The sequence below is a fragment of the Myotis yumanensis genome, unplaced genomic scaffold (assembly GCF_028538775.1).
Source record: "Myotis yumanensis isolate MYYU_CA2020_CCGP unplaced genomic scaffold, mMyoYum1.0.hap1 SCAF_5, whole genome shotgun sequence".
Taxonomy (NCBI): Eukaryota; Metazoa; Chordata; class Mammalia; order Chiroptera; family Vespertilionidae; genus Myotis; species Myotis yumanensis.
The window spans coordinates 37,534,763-37,550,986 of record NW_027223756.1 but is presented as its reverse complement, the minus strand read 5'-3'; the positions used below and the strand labels follow the sequence as shown (position 1 = coordinate 37,550,986).

Below are 16,224 nucleotides of genomic sequence, written 5' to 3'. Positions count from 1 at the left end.
TTCCCATTTTATAGATGAGAACAGCTTCAAAGAAGAATTTGCCCAAGGTCGAATAACTCACCAGAAGCTAACTCGAAAGACTAATTCTGGTTTGCTTCAAGTTTCAAAGCTCATGTTTTCTCTACAACACCAAATTTCCTGGCAAAAAATTTCAAACAGATCACTCTATGATTTTTTTTTAAATACATGAACAAAAAGCATCATGTATTTTTTCCTTTAGGCAATAAAGAGTCTGATGAAGCCAAAAGGGAAGATTTTCAAAATGAGTTTGATTCTACAGCCCAGAGTTCAGGCTTAATTTTCTATAATTTAAGAGAACAAAGACCCTAATATCCATTTGAGAAGAAAGAAATCTCTTACTCCTGTGTAAGCAAAAAGACCGTTTCCTCCCCCACTGGCCATTCCTATTTCCTTTAGTCCCTTCCCTCTGTCATATCATCCTTCTCCAGGTGTTCAAACAACCTAAAGGCAGCAAACCAAGGCACTAGAGGAGCTTGCTATATTTGGGAATTTGGGAAAATTGACTTCGATGTGTCTCTCTCACATAGATGTTTCTCTCTCTGTCTGTTTCTCCACCTTCCCACCCCTTTTCCACTCTCTCTAAAACTCAATGGAAAAAAATATCCTCAGGTGAGGATTAACAAAAAACAACAACAAAAACCTATTCTTTCCCATTTGAAACAGCTTAAAACAAATGTCTGTATTATTCATAACTCAACCAGTTCCAAAATACATAGTAAAAAGGATAACTACAAAAATCATAGAAGATAGCAAACAGACTGAGAAGCATGAAAAATATACACTAGGGATTCCAATCAAATCACATGTCACACAAAAAAGTGAAATAGAGGAAACTCGAGATTTCTAAAATATTTTACTTTTGCTACTTTCAATATAACAAATGAAGCAACATATTGAGAAATAGCCCCACTCTTTCTCTCCCCAGTCCCAGGCGCTTTGGGAGCCGCGGGCTTCAGTGCAGATATGGCCAAATCTAGGAACCATACCTGGCACAACCAGTCCCAAAAATGGCACAGAAACAGAATCAAGAAACTTCAATCACAAAGACACAAATCCCTTAATGGGGTGGACCCCAAGTTCTTGAGGAACATGTGCTTTGCCAAGAAGCACAAGAAAGGCCCGAAGAAGATGCAGGCTGACAATGCCAGGCCATAAGCACACATGCTATGGCTCTCAAGGCCCTCAAAAAGCCGAAAGAGGTCAAGCCCAAGATCCCAAAGAGCAACAGCCACAAGTTCAATCAGCTTGCCTACATCACTCACCCCAAGCTTGGGAAATGTGCTCCTGCCCACATCACCAAGAGTCTCAGACTCTGCAAGTCCAAGGACAAGGTTCAAACCAAGCCCCAGGATGTGGTTTCCAAGCTGCAGCCCAGGCCCCACCACAGCTCCACAGTACTGACCTCTGTCAGTCAATGTGAGGACGGAAGGGGTGGTTTGACCCCTGGGCTGCTGTCTGCATGGAGCTGCTGCCTCCTGTGCTATTTGTACAAATAAACCCAGGGTAGGGGGACGGTGGGGGGAGAACTAGCTCCTAGCAGTGTCACCCTGTTCTGTCCTGAACCCGGTGGAAATTTCAAGCACATGCTCCATATGGTTTGTTAGTGAAGCAACCTGAAACCTAGTGTTATGTCACACCCTAGTTGAAAAAACTTTTGATGGCTCCCCACACCTACACCTTAAAATTTAAACCATTGTGCACAGCTTTTAAAGATTTTGGGAGGCCATACCTCTACCTTCCCAGTCTTATTTTCCACTTCCAATTCTCTAAATCCATCACAAACACACTCTATACTCCACCTCCATCCCATGCTTAAGCTGTTTCATCCCCTTTGAACAGCCTCCTCTCCACCACCTATTGAAATTCTATTCCTCCTTCAAAGTAGCAAAGTACAGTGGAGAGCCCAGACTTGAAGTCCAGATCCAGACCCACTAGATTTCTAACTCTAATTCCATTTCCACTACTTAATAACTTAATGACCTTACGCAAATACTTCAATAGATCTGTTTTTTTCACCGAGGAGCAGGCATACCAGCTATGGCGCTCTGTAAGGCTACTGAGAGGATTAAGCATAATGGTTATAAACTAGTCACTAGCACCATGCCAAGAGCCATCCTTCTCTCCCCCTCCTATCCTTTTCCTAAATTCCCACAGCACTGTCTATACCAGCCATGGGCAAACTACAGCCCGCGGGCCGGATTGAAATGAATAAAACTAAAAAAAAAAAAAAAAAAAAAAAAAAAAAAAAAAAGACCGTACCCTTTTATGTAATGATGTTTACTTTGAATTTATATTAGTTCACACAAACACTCCATCCATGCTTTTGTTCCGGCCCTCCGGTCCAGTTTAAGAACCCATTGTGGGCCTCAACTCAAAAAGTTTGCCCACCCCTGGTCTATACAGTACCACACTATTAGCATTAACAAACTGCAGGATACTCATTCATATATGTATCTGGCTTCTCCATGAAATTATAGATACAATGGTTATGGGTATGGACTTCTAAATCTCTGCCACTTACTACTTGGGTAAGTTACTTTCCCTCTCAGAACCTGTTTCTTCATCAATAAGTTGAATGGGCCCTAGCTGGTCTGGCTCAGTGGATAGAGTGTCCGCCTGCAGACTGAAGGGTCCCAAGTTCAATTCCGGTCAAGGGCATACGCCCAGGTTGCGAGCTCAATCCCCAGTAGGGGCTATGCAGGAGGCAGCCGATCAAATATTCTCTCTCATCATTGATGTTTCTAAATCTCTCTCTTCCTCTCTGAAATCAATAAAAATTATTTTTAAAAAATAAGTTGAATGGACGTTAACACCTTACAGTTTTATTAAGACGTTTAAAAGAGTTCATGTTGTGATCCCACTTCTAGGAATATATCCCAAGAAACCAGAAACACCAATCAGAAAGGATATATGCACCCATATGTTCATAGCAGCACAATTCACCATAGCTAAGATCTGGAAACAGCCTAAGTGCCCATCAGTAGATGAATGGATTAGAAAACTGTGGTACATCTACACGATGGAATACTATGCTGCTGTAAAAAAGAAGGAACTCTTACCATTTGCAACGGCATGGATGGAGCTGGAGAGCATTATGCTAAGTGAAATAAGCCAGTCAATGAAGGAAAAATACCACATGATCTCACTCATTCATGGATAATAGAGACCATTATAAACTTTTGAACAATAATAGATACAGAGGCAGAGTTGCCTCACACAGATTGTCAAACTGCAGCGGGAAGGCCGGGGAGGGTTGGGGGGCAGGAGGGAGGGGGGTAAGAGATCAACCGAAGGACTTGTATGCATGCATCTGAGCATAACCAATGGACATAAGACACTGGGGGGTAGGGGAAGCCGGGGTATTGTCAAGGGCGGGGAAAAAAAGGACACATATGTAATACCCTTTGTAATGCTTTAAGCAATAAAAAAAAATAAAAATAAAAAAAAAAAAAAGAGTTCATGTATATCAAATACCTGGCATAATGCCTGACACCTAGTAAGTTTCAAAGAATGTATAATGGCAATCTAGATGATGAAACTGATCCAGAAACTACTTAAAGAACACATAAATGTCATAGACATTTGCCTTAGTATATCCAATTTCATAAAGCGGTCTTAATACAACTTTAATGTGCTATTCACCTCGTACTGCTATAGATGTCCAATGAAGACAAAAACAGAGGTTGCTATGCGCTTTACTTCAGAAATGCTACCACATATTCATGTTCTTCCAGTACCAGACTAAGTACACCATGACTCACATCACTTCATTACATTTAAATACCATGGGATAACCCTGAAGCGCTGTAGGGGGTAAAATGGTCTGCCAAAGTTAAACAAAACTCTGAAATTAGTGGTCTACCAGGAAATGGAAGCTGTGTATTCATTCTGATTCTAATTTGCTGTGTCATCAGTTTCTCTACTCACAACTCCAATTAAATATCAACTAACTTCTATGATAGTGTTTTTCCATTTTATACAGTTCCAACCCACTGCTCAACTTTTTAAGTTGATGTATAATAAACACACAAAATCCTGTTAGTTTCCGGTGCCACTGATCAATTTAAGAAGGAAAAAAAAAAAACAACATCCAAAATTAACTACAGTGAAATCTAACCAAGGAAATTTTGGAAAAGTGAGAACTTGCTAAAATAAAAAAGACAAATCACAGCATTTGCATTCCACTATCGGTGATACACAGGTTGTCTGGCACACCAGTCAAGGGCTCAGGAAGGTTCTGAAAAGACAGACTTGGTCTTAAATCTCACACCACCACTTACTAGCTGTGTAACCACTAAGCACCTTCCTTCTTAAGCCTCATCTCCTTCATCTGTAAAACAGGGACTGTAACAGTACGAATCTCATAGGGTATTAAATCCGATAACGTGTGCTCGGTGTTTAGCCAAGTACTTACAACATCATACTCAATAAATACATGGCGCCCTAACCGGCTTGGCTCAGTGGATAGAGTGTCAGCCTGCGGACTGAAGGGTCCCAGGTTCGATTCCGGTCAAGGGCATGTACCTTGGTTGCGGGCACATCCCAGTGGGGAGTGTGCAGGAGGCAGCTGATCGGTGTTTCTCTCTCATCGACGTTTCTCTCTATCCCTCTCCCTTCCTCTCTGTAAAAAATCAATAAAATATATTTTTAAAAAATAAATAATAAATAAATGGCATTTTAACTTGGGAGGACCTGAGCACTAAGGTTCCTGGTAACTGCTGACATGAATAAATATATAGCACATTTTACATTAGGAAATAAGTGTACCACTAACTTTAATTCTCCCCTAAGTTAAAAAAATGATTAATAAGCAGTAATACTGTTTGGGAGCATTTTTACGTTTTACAAAGCCCTTCCGACAGCCCTTCTGATTCGATTTCCACAATATCACTAGGGAGTAAACATTTTTAAAACATGTATTTTATATACATAAGGAACCTGGTATCGACCAGAGTAACCAAGAGTCAAGGTTACCCACCCTAGGGGTCTCCTCCCCCGAGACTCTCCAGCTCAGACATAAGGGCTTATTTGAGCCCAAGTTCTGAGCCCCACACCCCCTTTCAAAGAAGGCCGACTCCTGCAAGTTACCACCCTCCTCGGCTCGGTCACGCACGTGAGTCCGGGGACGGCCCGAGGGCACCACACCTCGCCCGGGGCCGCTGATGACATTTATGATGTTGCATTTGTTCCCGAACAACGCGGGGTCCTCCCACACCTTCAGGGCGGGGGCCAGGCCTGCCCTTCCCCCACCAGGTCGCCCCACACAGGCCTTGGCACCCAAGATGCCCTCAGTACATGTGTATGCAAGTAGCATGGGGTGCCGGCAGCATTCCCAGGGACCCGAAACGAGGCCAACCCCACGGTGGGGATTAAGCATCCGCGGTAGATCCAGAGTCGCTGGGCGGAGAGGACCCGATCTGGGAAGGATGTCTGAAGACCGGCGCCCCTAAAGGACCCCAGGGAAGCTGGAGAGGGGGAGGCGGGTCTGGCAGCTGCCGCCGCTGGAAGGCCGGCCACAGACAGGCTCGGGGCAGCGGGGCAGTTGGCGTCTGGGGGGAGGGGGCCGCCTGCTGGTCTGCGAACCTCGCGCCCAACTTCAGGAGGGTTCTGGGCTCCTCTGGAGGCCCACTCCCCAGCCCGCGGCGGCATGTGCTGCGCCGAGTACTCGCTGCTACCTGAAACTGCAGCAGCTTCTCTGTCTGCTCCTGGGTTAGATCCTGTTCCTCAGGCGCCGCCATTTTGCCGCCGCCTCTACGCTTCTGACCCGTCCGCACCGTCACCCGCCGGAACTGATCTCAGCAGCAACTACGTCCGGTCGGAACGGCAGCCGACGCGCAACTGCGCCTGCGCGGGCTGGCTTAGCCGGGGTAGTGGTAGTAGTGGTCGTGATCGTTCGCGCCGCCAGAGGGCGCCACTCTCGGGCAGATCCCGAATACTTACGGAAATTGCCGAGGGACTGTCGGTACCCGTCCTCAGGATTTCGTCCAAGAACCGGATCAGCTAGGAAACTAAGACTCCTGAAGATCCCAAAGAGCCGAGAAGTCCCGAATCTGGATCGAGAAGTTCCGGACGTTCCCGAAAGCCACTCGGCTGTTTTCCGCTGTACCTTAACCATACGCTATTCCTGAATGTTATTTTAGGAAATTGTGAACTTGCCAAAATATTGGCCGTTTGATATTTGATACCTGCTCTGGCATTTCCTGAAGATCCTGATCATCTCTCGGGAGGTTCCTACAGTCTCTGAATACTGGCCGGGCATTTCCCACGCCGCCTTCCAGGCGGGAACTGTGGAAGGCTGTGGCCCCGGGAACATCTCAGCTTTGAAGTCGCTCGCTAAGATTGTTTGGACTTGGCGACCTGGGTCTTTGATGTTTAATGGCGCTACCAGCCTTGGGCAAAGCTTTCGGTTGTGAACGAAAGGGGCCACATGCTGACCTGACAAGCTCAGGGGAGGCCTGCGTGGCAGTCTTGCAAACTCAGAGACCTAAAGTAACCACAAAGGATGGTCTGAAATTAAACTCTAACTAAAGCAGTTATGGTGGGTAGTCACCTCCTAGGCCGGTATCTACACTGACAAGGTCAACCTTTACCTTAACTGAGCCTATCTGTCTTTTTGCATCTATGATAACACACCCTTGAAGTGTCTGGGTAACTTGTAACTTGCCTTTTTCTGGAGCCCCTGGGGCACAACCAAATGTGCTGGGCGCCAGGACAGATACCACAAATTCCTTCATTATCATGTTAATTGATCATGCACCCACCTAAGTATGTGTCCATCATTTTACTTTTTATCCAATCCCAGGCGTTTCCCTGCTTTGCTTTATCCCTCCTCCTTAATCTATCGCCAATGAATTTCATGTAACCCACCTATGTCCCTCCTTCGATTGCAATGTATAAATACAAATGTAACCCCGCCATTCTCCGGAGCATTATCTCAATTCCTTGAGGTTCTGCTTCCCGGCATATATCGACAGTTTGGCTCAAATAAACTCACAAAAATTCTTTACAGGTTTCAATGGTTTTTACGTTAACACGGTCCACTCCCGTGCGACTCTGCTCCTGCTGCCTCAGGCCTGGAGTCTCCTGTCCCCTGCCCCGTCCTCCCAGCGACGGACAGAAGGAAGACCCTTAGGGTTCAGGTACTAGTGGCCACCATGCAGCGTGCAAATCATCTTCGCTCTGGGCTCCGTTTCGCCGTGGTGGGGTGAGGTGCCCCGATAGCCCCCGACGTGGCGCCTCAGTGCTTCTCCTTGGATGCAAACCTCACCCTTTGCAAGGCCTTCACCACACCCCTCAATGACTGCCCTTGTTTGTTCCGACCTGCCACCTCCCTGTGGAGCTCTCTTTTGCATTTTCACTTCTTTTCTCCTGCCATCTGCCTCCTCTTGCCACCATCCTTGAGGAGGCAGAGCGGTCGGGTTCTGGGGCACACTTTTTCAGAGACTCTCCCTGTGACTATTAGCAAGGCCCCAGTATTCTCCCCTTCTGCAGAATCCCACCCCCTGCCCACCTCACCGGACTGACCAGGTGACACAGGAAGGACAGAAGGTGCTTTGAAAGCTGAAGTCCTGTGAGAAGCACATTAAGGATGGAAGGACTTCCGTTTGGGTTACTTCTTCCTTTCAGGCCGGTATCAGGTCTTAACTGTTACCGGGAACCCCCTGGGTGGGCTCGGGCTGCCTTTCAAAATGTCCAATGAGGAAGACAGGGTTGAATCATATATGGCAAGGCGCTTATTGAGAAGGCCAGCCAGCCAAGAAGACAGGGAGCTTAGAGCATCCAAAAGCTGTCTTACAGTAAGGTGCAGGGGACAGGATTATGTAGGCAAAATGGGCTGGGGTGAGGTTGGGAACAGAATGCAATTGCATGCAGTCCTGGACGTCAGCAGACGTCAGCCATTGCTCTTGGTTGTCAGGCAATGAGATGACAGCTTGGCTCCTGGTGGGGTCGGCTTGGTCATGCTTAACAGTTCTACTTGCTTGCTGGGTACAGTATACATTGTCCACAGCTGAATCACCTCCTCCATCACTTTGTTCAGGATCAAAGGGAGTATGCAGGTGCACTGGCCTGAGAAATGAAACTTAGAAAATAAAAAAATTTTAAAAAAACTTAAAAAATAACGTAACCCTCTGTTCCTATATGTATATGTCCTTCAGAATTTCACAATAATATGATTATCTTTCAGTTAACTCAGGTGCTCTATCAGATTATAAGCCCCTCCCCCCCCCCCCCCCCCCCACCACCACCACCACCATTACCAGGTCTGCCCAAACTTCACGACAATGTCCTGGAATTTTTCTTACACCTTTAAGGTACAATTGGAAGGAAATAACTGTGACTTTAAATAATTTATTACATCAACTCAGAGCTCAGGGGAGACTGTGTTACTGTTCAACGTCTCCAATAATGCTGTATTCAGACAAACGAGGGGAGGGGTGGCAAAATCAGATGCCCTCTGGGGTTGTTGCTTAATTCTGATTTAAGATGTAAGCTTTCAACACCATTGAATGTTTTTCAAGTTCTCAAAGACACATGCACTTTTTTGGTCTACATTTCTGTTTTCGTCTTTGAGTAAAGACATAGTTATAAGAAATATTTTACTTTTTTTTCACTTCACAATTAGGAATTTGCCTCACTGCGGAGCATGCAAAATGGCAAACTTGAAAGTCCTTTTCCTGTGCAAAGGTGGTTTCTGCTTTTAGGTGTAGCTGATGGCTTCCGTGTAAGACCAGTATTGTCTGAACTTCTCATTTTTAGAGAGTGCCTACAAATTTGGATCTGCATGTGAAATCTCTCCATTTTATTATTTTTGTTGTTGTTGTTAATCCTCACCCAAGGATATTTTTTCATTGATTTATAGAGAGAGTGTAAGGAAGGGAGAGAGACAGAGAGAAAGAAACATCTATGTGAGAGAGACACATCTATTGGTTGCCTCCCACATGTGCAACCGAGGTCTGTGCCCTTGACCAGAATCTGACCCAAGACCCTTCAGTCCCCAGGCTGATGCTCTATCCATTGAGCCAAACAGGCTAGGGCAAATCTCCCCATTTTGAAATGGTAATAACTGCCCTGTGGCTTGGTGGAGCATCGTCCTGTACACCAAAAGGTTTTGGGTTTAATTCCAGATAAAGGTACATACCTAAGTTTCAGGGTTTGATCTTCGGTCGGGGTGCCTATGGGAGGCAACCCATCGATGTTTCTCTCACATCAATGTTTCTCTCTCTCCCTTCCTCTCTATAAAAGCAATCAATAAAAAAAAATTTTTAAAGAGAGAAAGCCCAGGTGGTATGGCTCAGTGGTTGAACATTGACCCATGAACCAAGAGGTCACCAGGTGGATTCCCAGTCAGGGCACATGCCCGGGTTATGGGCTCAGTCCCCAATAAAGGATGTGCAGGAGGCAGCTTATCAATGTTTCTCTCTCATTGATGTTTCCATCCCTTTATCCCTCTTGCTTACTTTCTTTAAAAAAAAAAAAATCTAGTCCTAACTGGTTTGGCTCAGTGGATAGAGCATCAGCCTGTGGACTAAGGGTCCCAGGTTCGATTCCGGTCAAGGACATGTACCTTGGTTGTGGGCACATCCCCATTAGGGGGCATGCAGGAGGCAGCTGATCGATGTTTCTCTCTAGTCGATATTTCTAACTCTCTATCCCTCTCCCTTACTCTCTGTAAAAAATCAATAAAATATATATTTTTAAAAAAATCTATAAGGGGGGGTGAGGCATGTGCTGGGGGGTGAGGGCAGCTGGAGAGAAGTCAATGGGGGGAAAAGGAGACTTATGTAATACTTTAAACAATATAGAATTTAAATTTAAAAAATCAATAAAAAACATTAAAAAGAGAGAGAGCACGTTCATGAAAGCTGGGACATTGAAACAAGGATAGAAGGAGCAACAGGAGTGAGACTAGGCGGAGCTGCTTTGGCTCACTGCAAAGTCAGAGAAAAGGGGCCTTGGAGACAGGTTTAGGGGGTTAATCCAGGACAGGCTGCTGCTGCCCATTGCTCCCCCAGTCGCAAGTCGTGTGGGGACCCTTAGCTTTAGGAGATGCACACCTGTAGGGGAAGAAAGGTACAGGCATGCTCCCAAGAGGGAGAGCGCCTGGCTTGCCTATTTAAAAAATAAATAAAATGGCCCTCACCGGTTTGGCTCAGTGGATAGAGCGTCGGCCTGCGGACTCAAGGGTCCGAGGTTCAATTCCAGTCAAGGGCATGTACCTTGGTTGCAGGCACATCCCCAGTGGGGGGTGTGCAGGAGGCAGCTGATTGATGTTTCTCTCTCATCGATATTTATAACTCTCTATCCCTCTCCCTTCCTCTCTGTAAAAAATCAATAAAATATATTTAAAATAAAATAAAAATAAAAAATAAATAAAATGACAACGTGTGTGTGTGTGTGTGTGTGTGTGTGTGTATTGATATCAGAGAGAGGAAGGGAGAGGGAGAGAGATAGAATGAGCTGACAGCAGCCCTACCTTAGCTCACTTCTTTACTCTGACTTCTATTTCTCAGCCAAAGCAGTCCGGCCTAAGCTCTCTCCTATTGCTTCTTCTGTCCTAAGCTCTTGCTTGCTTCACTGATCCCCAGCTTTAATTTAATAAATGTACTTTAGTTGTATGGCTGGAACAGCACCAGGTGTTAAACTGGTGGGGTCAGACCAGACCTGGGTTCAGCAACCTCAGTGCCTGAATTCTGGCTGGGAAAGAATTCAGAGCCAAGACTCAAACTATAAGAGAGCGTTTATTTGGAAAATCACAGAGATAGAAGTAATTTGTAGAAGAAATGGGCTTAGGAAGCAAGTTACAGAGGCAAAGGAAGGGCCCTTGGTAACACATCTGGGAGGAGGGGGAGGAGGAAAGGAAAGGCGGGGGGTGTTCTCCCTGGAGGGAGAGCATGCTGGGTCCTTTTTCCTAAGGGTTTTTTTTTTTTTTAATATATTTATTGATTTCAGAGAGGAAGGGAGAAGGAGAGAGAGATAGAAACATCAATGATGAGAGAGAATCACCGATCGGCTGCCTCCTGCACGCCCCCCACTGGGGATGGAGCCAGCAACCCAGGCATGTGCCCTTGCCTGGAATCGAACCTGAGACCCTTCAGTCCGCAGGCTGATGCTCTATCCACTGAGCCAAGCCGGCTAGGGCAGTCCTAAGGGTTTTAAGGGTGAAGATTTTAGGGAAGGTCCCAGGGGAAGATCTCAGTAGAATGTTCAGCAGTTTTCCAGGTGTGTCCTTTCAGGGTCTAGATCTCCACTGATTGATTGGTTGGTGCCAAGACAGGGGTCATTATTCAGTGCAGCTGGTCCTGGGGTCAGCCGTGGTGTTTCTTATCTGCTTTTGCTGTTTTTCTGGGCCTGGAGCTGAAATACAACTGAGGCCTAGTTGTTATCTGTGGGGAGGAAAGGTCAGGGGATCCAAACCGCAGGACCAGCCATGCTAGGAGAGGAAAGGTCACCCTGGTGGCGAAGTTCCCACCCTACAATTGTCCTTTGCCAGGCACCCAGGGCTTTTTGCCCAGGTGACCTTCTGTACCTGGCACATCGTCCTTGATCTGCTCTTGTCTAACTGCCTACCACACTTTCAAAACCACCTGGGCCCATTTTGTGAAAACTTTCCTGCCCAAAGTCGAGAACACGCACACTACAGGCCGGCCTGAGGCAGACCCGCTCAGGCACTGTGCCTTTCAGGTAACAGCATGGGACACATGCTCTAAGATTATGGGGAAAATTTAAATGCATCTAGGTTACTTAAACCATCTGTAAATAGATCTGCTTTTCCCCCTTTCCCATCCTGCCAAGGTGTTGTTTGAACTTGTTCACAGTTCACAAATCATGGAAATTTTGTTTATGAACATGGGTTTAATTTTTTTTCCTTTTTTTGAATGAACATGGAGTTTTAAAAGAGCAATAAAATATCTCCACCTTGCCGAAACCGGTTTGGCTCAGTGGATGGAGCGTCGGCCTGCGGACTGAAAGGTCCCAGGTTCGATTCCGGTCAAGGGCATGTACCTGGGTTGCGGACACATCTCCAGTGGGAGATATGCAGGAGGCAGCTGATCGATGTTTCTCTCTCATCGATGTTTCTAACTCTCTATCCCTCTCCCTTCCTCTCTGTAAGAAATCAATAAAATATATTTAAAAAAAAAAAAAAAAAAAAAAATATCTCCACCTTATTATTTTATTTTTTAAATCCTCACCTGAGGATATTATTTCATTAATTTTTAGAGAAAATGGAAGAGAGAGGGAAAGACAGAAATATCAATATGAGAGAAACACATTGATTGATTGCCTCCTGCACACACCCTGACCAGGGCCTGGGCTGGAAAAGAGCCTGCAACCGAGGTACATGCCCTTGACTGGAATTGAACCTGGGACCCTTCAGTCTGCAAGCCGACATTCTATCCACTGAGCCAAAGCAGCTAGGGCAAAATATCTCTTTAAAGGACAATTGTTATCAGCATATTTTCTTCATTGTCCAAAAATCAGTGGCCCTTTTATGTACCAATTTGAGATGCTTTAATTAAAGACCAACCCTCTCCATCCCACAGACATTAGCTGTATTTCCCTCTTTAGTTTCCATGGCTTAATTCCCATACATGAGGCCTTTGCTCTAAGGATCTAGCCAGGCCCAGTATTTACAGACCTTGTACTCTGTGCCCAGTGCAGTTCTCAGCACAAGGGATTCAGTGGTAGGTCAAACCAACCTGGTCTCTGTTTCCTTCATGGAAGGCATAGGTGGGAGAGAAACAGTAAGCAGCTAAAATATCATCTATACATGTAAATGCCTAAGTGACCCTTATGACTGATTGCTATGATGCGCACTGACCACCAGGGGGCAGACACTCAACACAGGAGCTGCCCCCTGGTGGTCAGTGTGCTCCCACAGCCAACCTCCCATGGCCAGTCAACCTCTTGCAGTCCCCCCCTTCCCCCCTCCCCCAGCTGGCTGGCCCCAATCAGCCGGGATTGTCCCTGATAGCCAGCCAGGCCGAGGAACCCCACCCGTGCATGAATTTGTGCACTAGGCCTCTAGTCTAGTGATAATGAGGCAGGATATTAAGAGGCTAGAGAGATTCCTTGACAAGTAGAATAAAGAAAACAGACAATATAATTAAATAAGGCAAAACAATCTGAGCAATTTACAGCCAGCTAATTGAATCACAATGTGTGTGTGTGGTTGTGTGTGTGTGTGTGTTTATAGATTTCAGATAGAGGAAGGGGGAGGGAGAGAGAGATAGAAACATCAATGATGAGAAAGAATCATCAATTGGCTGCCTCTTACACATCCCCTACTGGGGAATTGAGCCACAAGCTGGGCAATATTGGGTCTTCTTTTTTTTATTATTATTATTTTATTAAATCTTTATTTTTCAGATTATTACATTTGTTCCTCTTTTTTTCCCCCCATAACTCCCTTCCTTCCAGTTCCCACCCCACCTTCCGCCCTCACTCCCCACCCACTGTCCTCATCCATAGGTGCATGATTTTTGTCCAGTCTCTTCCAGCATCTCCCACACCCTTTTCCCCCCCAAGAATAGTCAGTCCATTCCCTTTCTATGTCCCTGATTCTATTATAATCAACAGTTCATTCTGTTCATCAGATTATTTATTCACTTGATTCTTAGATTCACTTGTTGATAGATGCATATTTGTTGTTCATAATTTGTATCTTTACCTTTTTCTTGATCTTCCTCTTCTTAAAGGATACCTTTCAGCATTTCATATAATACTGGCTTCGTGGTGATTAACTCCTTTAGCTTTTCCGTATCTGTGAAGCTCTTTATCTGACCTTCAATTCTGAATGATAGCTTTGCTGGATAAAGTAATCTTGGTTGTAGGTTCTTGGTATTCAGCACTTTGAATATTTCTTGCCACTCCCTTCTGGCCTGCAACGTTTCTGTTGAGAAATCAGCTGACAGTCGTATGGGTATTCCCTTGTAGGTAACTGAGTTTCTTTCTCTTGCTGCTTTTAAGATTCTCTCTTTGTCTTTTGCTCTTGGCATTTTAATTATGATGTGTCTTGGTGTGGGTCCTCTTTGGATTCCTTTTGTTTGGGGTTCTCTGTGCTTCCTGGACCTGTAAGTCTATTTCTTTCACCAGGTGGGGGAAGTTTTCTGTCATAATTTCTTCAAATAGGTTTTCAATATCTTGCTCTCTCTCACCTTCTGGCACCCCTATAATTCTGATGTTGGTACACTTGAAGCTGTCCCAGAGGCTCCTTACACTATCTTCGTATTTTCGGATTCTTTTTTCATTTTGCTTTTCCGGTTGGGTGTTTTTTGCTTCTTCGCATTTCAAATCTTTGACTTGATTCTTGCGCTCCTCTGGTCTGCTGTTGGGAGTCTGTATAATATTCTTTATTTCAGTCCATGTATGCTTAATTTCTAGTTGGTTCTTTATCACAACATCGAGGGTCTCATTAGATTTCTTGTAGATCTCAATAAGTTTATCGGCGGCTTCTAGACAGTTCTTGAGGGACCTTAAAAGTGTGGTTCTGAACTCAATATCCTCCATTGACAATTTTGTCCTGTTTCTTTGTCTCCGCATTTTTTATGCTTTCTTGGTGCACCCCCTAGTGGTCTTTGTTGGAAGTCTTGTTGTAGTTAAGCCTTGATTGTTGTAGTTAATACTAGGGGGATTTGACCTCCAGGCCAACTGGCTGTGAGAATCAGCTGTGTCTGCAGTGGGAAAACTTCTTTCCTCTGGGGAAGTGCTAATCTAGCCTTTGCCTGAGGCTATCGGGCAAATGGCTCTGTGCGGGGCTTGGGCAGAGCGGGTCGCACGGGATCAACAGGGCGGGCGGAGCGAGCAGTTATGGCTGCTCTCAGTCCAGTCCCCAGAGGCTCTGCCTCGCAGAGTCCCAGCATCTGCTGCAAACCTCGGAGAGAAAGCTGCCCTCGCATTCCGACCGATGCCAGACAGTCCCGCTTCTCCCATTTGAGTCTGGGTCCCTAGAGATTTGTCCAGAACTGGAGCTCAGAGTCTGAGACTCCCTCCCAATTGAAAATAACAACCGCGCCCTCAGACACCAGCCCGCTCTGCGTGTACCTCCGCACCTTTGTATTTTCCACACTGCGCCTCCTCTGAGTCTCGGCACGCTGTTCTCCTTCCTTCTAGTTGCAGAGTTTCCCCTCAGCCAGCCTTCCTGTGGTTCTGGGTGACGTCCGTTCTGTCTTTTTGTTGTATTTTTGAAGTGGTTGTGCGAGGCAGCAAACTCTGGTGTTTACCTATGCTGCCATCTTGGTTTCTCCCATACTAATACTTTCATCATAAGCGTGAAACCTGCATTGACGTATTACTGAGCTCACTCCAACTCCATATCCATTACCCACCACTAAGGAAACTGCTACCCACAGCTTGGGCATATCATATCTTCCACCTCCTCATTGACTTTCAAGTCTCAAAACAAACAAACAACAAAAAAGAAAACCCCAAAGCACGAATCCCAGGGTGGTTCTCCTAGAGCCCCTGTAAGTACCCTGTGCTTTAAGGCCAGAGCACCTTGCCGATGGGCTGCGACTAGCCGTTTGCCATCTGTTGGTCTCCTGGATTGTAATCTCCTCGTGGCCAAGGCTGGGTGTTGCTCATTTTGTTGCACCAGTGCTTGGCACAGCACTGGCAAGGAGGCGGCCTTGGGGCACTCTGATGAGGGTGACGGGTGGAGGAGTCGCAGGCTGCCTTGATACATGGTCTGCCTTTCTCAGGCCGGTTCAGACCTAAGGGACGTTTAAGGGGCCCAGCCTCTAAGTCAGTGGTTCTCAACCTTCCTAATGCCGCGACCCTTTAATACAGTTCCTCCTCTTGTGATGACCCCCAACCATAAAATTATTTTCGTTGCCACTTCATAACTGTAATGTTGCTACTGTTATGAATCGTAATGTAAATGGTAATGTATCTGATATGCAGGATGTATTTTCGCGACCCCTGTGAAAGGGACGTTCGACCCCCAAAGGGGTCGCGACCCACAGGTTGAGAACCGCTGCAAGTTGTGGTCCAGGCAGGCCATGCACACTCTGGCAGCCTGAACGGGAGTCTCCTCAATGAAGAGAAACGCGCACGAAATGCCCCGAAGCTCAGCGCCTGGTGGGAACGGCTCTGGCCCCGCGGGAAAGAGGCGGAAGGCCTGGGGACCGAGGGTCACCTCTCCGAGCCCCGTCTTCCTCCTCTTGCAGAGGAGGGAATCCGCAGTAGCGCAATTCCTACGACCTG

General features: G+C 46.0%; 1 protein-coding gene across 2 annotated transcripts in view; it reads right to left on the bottom strand.

The window, feature by feature from the left end:
• FAF2 (Fas associated factor family member 2) overlaps window positions 1–5,789 on the bottom strand; it is a 40,277-nt gene extending 34,488 nt beyond the window's left edge. For both annotated transcript variants that reach the window (XM_070415081.1, XM_070415083.1), the window contains exon 1: window positions 5,697–5,789. In XM_070415081.1, the coding sequence (XP_070271182.1) occupies window positions 5,697–5,759 (63 nt within the window). In that variant the 5' untranslated portion in view covers window positions 5,760–5,789. The remainder of the gene's footprint in view (window positions 1–5,696) is intronic.
• Window positions 5,790–16,224: the final 10,435 nt, after the last annotated feature.